Genomic DNA, 7,944 nt, shown 5'->3' with positions numbered 1-7,944 from the left:
ATATTTTGCATTTTTATTATTTTTATTTTATTGAAATTAAACATAAATGATAATAATGCCATTCCACATTTTTGCTTATTACTGAGGTCATTCACAGAAATGGCCACTAGAGTGCACTGTGCACCAGCTTAGTCCCCACAGTCGTGCACATAGTTTCATTTTGTCAGTTAAAGTTAGAGCAGTTAGTTCACTGCAGTCCTCAGTCTCTGTGCATGAAGCACTGCTGGGTCTATTCTTCTGTAATTTATGCTGCTAAGCCTGTATTCCATGAATGAGCAATACTTCTGTGGTGTGAAGGACCACTACATAAATTTTTGATTCCTATTTCTGTGATGAGCTGATTTAGTAAATATTGCCATGCGGTCACTGTGATATTTATCTGCAGCCCATGGTTCCTCAGACTGACCTTGCCATGGCGAGGGCTCTGTCCACCCTCTGCTCCAGCTCTCTGCTTCCCAAAGCCTTCCACATGAGCCAGATTTTGAAAGCATCCGGCTTCCTGCTGCACTGCACCGACTTGTCCCCCGTGTCGTAGCTGACATCGTAGAACTTGTCCTGCTGGAAGAGATAAGAGGCCCGTGCAGAGTGGCAGCGCTGCAGGAGACTCTGAGGGAGCACAAGGACACAGATGAGTCATATAGAGTGATTTTATATTTGAACAGGAGGTAATAGACTCTGGTATATCAGTCGGAGAACCTTTTTTGTCAGCACAAGAAACACAGGAAACCAGGACTTGTAGTCTGCACAAGGCTAGATAATGATGGGTATTTCGCACTGTACTGAATGTTACCTTTTACTCTGTTTATAGTTGTTTTTCCTTCAGTGATTCTTAATCAGTTTGGAAAAAGTGTAAGCCTACACATGTTGACACCATAATGCAACTAGGCCTTTATGCGAGCATTTAGCATTATATATAAATCCAAAATGTGGAACTACAAGAGAACTAGTCTGCAGTGAACTGTACTGGCAGGTCCACCCCAGGCCCAAAGCTCTGCTGAATGACTGTGCTGAAGCACATAGCTGTGTAATGCTCCACTGTTTATATAGACAGACAGACTGGTGATCTGTCCTAGCCCCAACTTGTTAATTAAGCGCATGTGGCTGGTCATATTTCTCTGATGTGCATTCATATTCCAGTCATGTCTGCTGAGTTGGGTGAGCTGGACTGTAACACTAAACTTTTCAGCAAGAATTTCAACAACCACTGATGGACCGACATAAAACAGGCCTCACCTTTATGTTAACCTTAAAGTATTCATTAAGGTATTTGTTACATAGATATAATTACATATGAAGCAATGTCCAAACATAACTCAGTTAAAACAACAACAACAACCAATATATACGTATGTATGTATATAGGGTGTATGTAAAAATGAAGATGGGTCCGGACACATAAAGAGTACAGTTATTGTCTAGAATGGTAAACTCTACATTTCCAGTTTGAATTTCTGTTAACAGAAAGAGCACAAGAGCCCAGTGAGAGATTAACGATGGTGTGAATTTGCAGGCCTTGAGAGAAGTGAGTGGGAGCCAAACCTAACATTCAACTGACCTTTTGTGTAGTTGAATGTTAAAGTTTTCTTTCTAACTTGTGTAGCTAACACACAAGTAGTGACAAGCTTGTTATAATTTATAACTTTTTTCCTGTCAAACATTTAGCCTGACTATATGGAGCCGTAAAGAGGCTGAAAATGGAAGAAGTCACAGTCACATGTGCTGTTTCTGGACCACAGATGAGGAGTCTGTTGATGAGGATTATTCATGCTTACCGTTTTGTCTCTGACCATGAAAGCCGAGCACTGCAGACATGCCATCAGCATCTTATGAGGGTTCCAGGCAACAGAGTCGGCTCTGATCAAAACCACAAAGCAGGAGGAGAGGTTACAACAGGAAACGGTCAGCATTTCACTTTACTAAGAGGCAATGGTGCCTTCATCCGTACAGCTGCCTGTTTACCTGTGGATGCCCTTTAACAGGTGTTTATGCTTGCTGGACACCAGAGCTGCTCCTCCCCAACATGCCTGAGGAAAAAAGAGAATATTATAATAAGAAGAGCTGATTGTCAGACATGGTTACAGGAAATAAATAAATAGATTAATTAATCATAGGGCTCACATCCACATGCAGCCACAGGTTGTGCTTCTCACAGATGTCGGCAATTACATCGATGGGATCAAACGCTCCGAGCACTGTGGTTCCTGCGGTGGCGTTTACCATGAAGGGAACTGCACCCTGAACACACGCACATGAACATTTTGTTCAATAATTCTGTAACTTTAATTAAAGCCCATCAAAACAGCCAGCGACTGCTCGCTCACCTCACTTTTGGCAGACAGTATTTGCTCCTCCAGAGCAGAAGGAATCATCTTCCCTCTGAAAAACACACACAGCAACTCATCATTCAGTCAGCTTACTAACTCATTTTTACCCCAGCAGACTAAGCGTCATTTTCACTGAAACACAATGAGGTATTCCCACACCAACTCTGGACCGTGCAATGCCAGGTCCCTCTGTAGGTGTAAAGTGTGCGAGTGGCTCTTTACCTCTCATCAGATGGTATCGCGTAAACATTCTTTGTGCCAATCCCCAGCAAAGCTGCTGCTTTGGAAATGGAGTAATGACACTGAAAGAGATAAAGGAAGAATTATGCAACAATTACGGTCGTACAAAGCAGATCTAATTTCACCGCGTGACCCGTTGTTCAAAGAATCCGGTAGATTTGCAAGGCGAGCATCCCCTCAAGAGATGCAAGATTTGTCTGCTTAATCAAGCAAGTAAAACATTCATGCCAACATTCATTTGTGTTAAAGAGGCCAGAAAAGAATGTTTTGCTTATTAAGAGGGTTAGACAAAAGACAGAGAAGAGCTTCTTCTGAGACAAGTTATATTTAGGATTTACTTTTAGGAAGTAAGAAAATGTGGCCAAAAAAAAATCTGTCAAAGAATTTTTTTTGTAATGACTTTTTAGAAAACGTACCTCCTGTGACGTGAACATGACCAAGCGTGGAGCTGCAGAGAGGCCGTTCTCCTTTATGTCAGGGCAGCAACGGTACCTGGCTAAGTTCACAGCATACATGTTGGACATTGAACCGCCTAGAAGGAAAAAACGTAGGAGATGTTTATTTTCTTAAGAAAAAGATATTAACATTCTACTGTGTGTCCAAAAAGGTTGTGACAAAGTGCAATGATGCACAAATCAAAGCCTTTATTTTACTGAAATATGGCGCACACAGTTCAAAACACATAATCTGTGGCGGTGTGGAAGCTTTTGTGTACAAAAGCAACCTTAACAATTGTAGAGGCAGCGTAATCAGAGACATATACTACCACCAAGATTATCCTTATTTCTCAAAGAATCGTAATATAACACAACTGATTGACTCATTACAAGAAGTTGCTAAACTGGCTTTTCTGTAATGCGAACCTGTCACCCTCACCGGATGCATTATCATGCAGGTTTTAAGCTGTTGAGCAGTTAAATTCCTGTATCAGCCAGTATAGTATAAGCATTTGGTTTTCATCACTACAATAATTGGCTATCTTCTAAAAAATGTGCAAGGTGTTGTTAAAAGAAGAGGTAATGTCATAGTCTCATTTTTTTATCAGTTTCATGACTTGATATGTTGACGTTCTTTCTCCAACTCTGGTATACCTGCTGTTATTATCTGTCGGCGATTATACCTGCATTGAAGATTCCATCTCCGCCATCCTTCCAGCCAATCAGCTCCATCATCTTCTTCAACACAGCTTCCTCCGCCAGCGTGAAGACTGGAGCCACCTCGTATGTGTACCTGATTAAAAACCAAACCAAATCTTACAACAGTACTGAATATTGAATGATCCTGTAAGATTTCTCTACAAAGTATTTAGCTGTAAATAAGTGCAGTACTCACAGACTGGGCTTGAGAGCCTCAATAATGAAGCTTGCCACCATAGAGTAGGGCTCCATCCCAGCATACAGTTGGTTGAAGAAACGAGGATGAGCTAAAAAATATTAAAAGCTGAATCAGGCCAGGTAAGAATCAGATGAGGACTAATCAAACATCCTGAAGTAAGTAAGTAAAATACATCAAAGTGTCATTTCTTCATTCAGAATTTACATCTTCAAGAGTTCAACACAACTCTGCATCTTTTTTAAGTTGACTCAAAAATGGAATAACAGTATAAAGAGACAAAAAGGGAGTTAAAAAAAATTACAAAAAAATGAGTTTTAAAGAGACTAAAGAACAAGCAAAATTACTACAAAGACAACCAAAGAAACTACAAAAAACTCCAGTGAAATAAAAAACCTTGGCCAACACAAAACAGCTACAGAGACATTAAAAACTCCAGCAGACTGATGTCAGAAATATAAAAGAAAAGAGGTGTCAACAGTTAAAGAGGTGCTAAATTACATTAAAGGCATGATGGACCACTAAACGACATATAGCTTCTTATGCCTGAGGCGTAACATCCCGATGACTTCCTGAGGAGCGTGAAAGGTGACCTTCCGCTTTCTTATGCAACGCGCAGGGTTATGGATGACATCACTAGAATTATGGTCCCCCAGTAATACACGTTCCAGCCATGTATTCCAGCCATAACTCTATCCTTATCCCTAACCCTACCCATAACCTTCTCCCTAACTTTAACCAGCACTTTAATGACGTTAAATAGTGTTTTCGAAAGTTTAAATTTAAGTAAAATGAACGAACATGTGTAGATTGAAACGGCACTCACGTTTCCTTATTTTTCCGATCTCGTCATTTAGGGACGTGTTGGGTGCCCAGAGGTGTAATATGTTGACGATTTGTCACCTAGCATCAAATATTACGCTTTGGGAGTGAGAACATGTTGTTTGTGCCTGTTTATGCCCAGGGGCCATTATCTCCTGATCTACCCATAGTTCTGATGATTGTCTGCAGGGTATTTGGCATCTGGTAGCCTGGGTTCATTAAATGTCCCTCCACATCACTGCTACAGAAACACTCAGGAAGCCACTTTCCTAAAGTGGTGTCTCTGTGTTCGGATCTCAGTTCATTAAATTTCAAACACTCACTAGTCTTGACGCTGTATCTGATGGCATCTTTGAAGCGCTGCAGGATCTCAGACTCTGACTCTCCCCCATCTCTCAGCTCGAGGTCCAGCAGCTCTTTCAGCTGCTCGGGAGAGCGCCACTCACAAACCTGATCAGCAGGAACAAACATGTCACTGTCAAACAGAGCAGAATTTGCTGTCGTATAGTTACATATCCATACATTCATTGTTTACCTTTTCTCTGACGTCTGTGGCCTTTTTTATTGCATTTTCCACAATGATGGACATGGACTGGTGAATGAAGTTCTCTGATGCGAGTACATTCAGAGTGGGTCCATTCAGAGGAATATTGCCAATGATGACTGGAGAACATTTCACTGGATGACCTGGATCTGCCGGGCTTTGGACATCACTGGTTTTCTCCTCTGAATAAAGACAAATTAAATCATATGAGTTCTGACATCAGTGGCTTTCTCAAAAACTAGATATATTTTGAAAAGCTCAGCCGATGCAAATTACGTACAAACATGACAGAAGATAAAGATAAAGAAGGCTCTCCAAAGCTTTCCTCAAAGCTGGCTGAAGTAAAAGATTGTTTGGCAAGAAAGTGCTTAACGAATGATTTAGCAATTCATCTTTTTCTTCCAATTTCCCATTTTTTTAATTCTTAGTTTGGAACACTTCCTCGTTCAGTTGACACAGACCTTCTTCTGTAATCTGCTTTGCTGTAAGATTTTTTCTCTCTTAAAGCTGATTTCACTTCTGCACTTTACCTTCAACACTGACTTACTGAGAGAAATTTGGATAAGAGTGTTTTATCTTTCAAACACAGAAAAGAGGAGTCAGGTATCAGCCCACATTAAAACAGTATGACACCTTGGTATAACCATAATAGCATAATTATAACATCAACATGGTGAATACACTAAAGGAAAGGTTATAAAAGCTCTAAATCCAGTTAAGAGAACATTTTTATTTTTACATTTCTAAATTCCAGTTAGAGTTCAATGCCCATTGCTCTGCAGGGTAGTGAAGTATGGGGTCCACCCAGTCATCACAGCTGTGGCTGTTGGGGTAAACACCCAACAGAAACTCTGCCGACAGACTTTACGCAAGCACAGAAAAACACCAACAATTGCCGGTCAGCCAGAGTTGTGTTCACATTTTTTACTCAAGTTTTAAATCCAGTTCTTAAACCACGCCCCATTCCAAAGCCCTCCAAAGCCCAAAAAGGGTCCCAGAAAACAGTCACCTACGTCAGCTGGTGCTGAGACTGACCGCTTTCAAACACACTCTAAACAGTCTCCCAACAACCCTGTTTCCCAACAACCCTGTTTCCCAACAACCCTGTTTCCCAACAACCCTGTTTCCCAGCAACCCTGTTTCCCAACAACCCCGTTTCCCAACAACACTGTTTCCCAACAACCCTGTTTCCCAACAACACTGTTTCCCTGACACCAGTAGGAGACGAATCAAAGCAGCCTCTCTGGAACACGGCAAAGAGGAAACTAAAAGCCAAAACAGATCAGAACATTATTGCACCTCAAAGTGAGATTAGTAATTGGCAGAATATCTCTTAACTATAGTGGATATGACACCAATTAAAACTCATATATTTTCTTTTTTTTCTCTCTCATTTGTCAGAATAAAAAGTCCAGTATCAAAAAAAGTAACTTTCCTGGCACCTATTTCATAGTTCAGGCGTTAAAGGGTTAACTATCAGAGACAGAAAGCAGAGACCAGAAAGCAGAGACCAGAAAGCACTGGCTTGATAATTTTACAATCTGTAATGCCAACAAAGACCCAGAACTGTAATAGCTGGCCTCAGAGTACTCAAAGAGTCCAACACTACAGAGCACATTGAAGAAGCTGCCTGCAGCAACATGATATTTGACATGAAATTTCATTAAGAAAGACATTAGTTAAGCATGATTGCCTTTTGCACACCTATTTGAACCAAATAGCTGGATTCTCACCACTAACACAAAGCTACCACAACCCATTAACCCTGCTATGAGTTTTATACAGTAATTTGAAAGCATTGTTATTATCATCATCATCATTATTATTATTAGAGTGCTTGGTGATTTAACACTCTTCCTGGTTGTGAAATTTAGCTCTCAATCTAAATAAAGAATAACTTCCTAAAGTCTTACCTTTGTGGTGTCCTTCCATGTTGTTCTCATACAGGTGTACTGTCATGCTGTGTAATTACCGCATCGTGCCTCGTATTTATATCATTCACTGCCACCTACTGACGCTACGCCCACAGGTTGCACCATGTCTGATGATTACTTCTGGTAAGTTTCCATTAAGACTCCACAGGTCTGTATTCAGAGAGGAAAATTCCACCAATTCGTTTTCTCCAAGTGCTCGAGGAAGCTTGCGAAACCTGCAACATCCACAGAACGTATCCTAACATTTCCAGCCGTTTTATGCTTTCGTTTTTGTTATTCATGCTCCACAGTCCCGAGGTTAGGGGCATTTTCCTGTTGGAGCACCCGACCAGCATCCACTGGAGTCGGCCACTGTTTCTAAAAGTGGGCTAGTACCCACTGCTTTATTAGTCCACGTTGATAAAGCAGAGTATAGAGCAGGGACTCTACTCCAGCTGTTCTAGCAGTGGTGAAGCCACTTCCTTCTTTTCAAGCTCTTATGACTCAACTGGATAACTGAGAACTTACACGGAGATAGGAGGTTTTTGACATGCATTTAGCATATTTAAGCATAATGTAGTCATGGAAGGATTTACTCTACTGTATTTTTAGTTTATTTTTACTTCTTTTTTTAAATTGTTTACACGTTCAGCTCTATCGGATGAATACATCAGTAGGAGTGTTGAAGTAATATTGAGACTTGAGCTGAGTCAGTTTGTACAGTTTGTGCACTGGAGTCAAATTTCTGTTTTGTAATTGTCTTCTCAGC

General features: G+C 40.7%; 1 protein-coding gene across 1 annotated transcript; it reads right to left on the bottom strand.

The window, feature by feature from the left end:
* Window positions 1-408: 408 nt before the first annotated feature.
* Window positions 409-7,610, bottom strand: LOC102309634 (acidic amino acid decarboxylase GADL1; the record flags this gene model as incomplete). Its single annotated transcript, XM_005930204.3, is given in 12 exon segments — window positions 409-606; window positions 1,773-1,854; window positions 1,960-2,024; window positions 2,119-2,235; window positions 2,322-2,376; window positions 2,547-2,626; window positions 2,981-3,096; window positions 3,685-3,794; window positions 3,897-3,987; window positions 5,042-5,168; window positions 5,254-5,444; window positions 7,176-7,610. Coding segments are annotated over 12 exon segments (1,278 nt in total), but the record flags the coding sequence as incomplete, so codon positions are not given.
* Window positions 7,611-7,944: the final 334 nt, after the last annotated feature.

This window comes from Haplochromis burtoni, unplaced genomic scaffold, assembly GCF_018398535.1.
Source record: "Haplochromis burtoni strain Fernald_Lab_line unplaced genomic scaffold, NCSU_Asbu1 Contig_130, whole genome shotgun sequence".
Lineage (NCBI taxonomy): Eukaryota > Metazoa > Chordata > Actinopteri > Cichliformes > Cichlidae > Haplochromis > Haplochromis burtoni.
The sequence above is the reverse complement of the archived record's forward strand: the minus strand, read 5'-3'. Positions and strand labels throughout refer to the sequence as shown.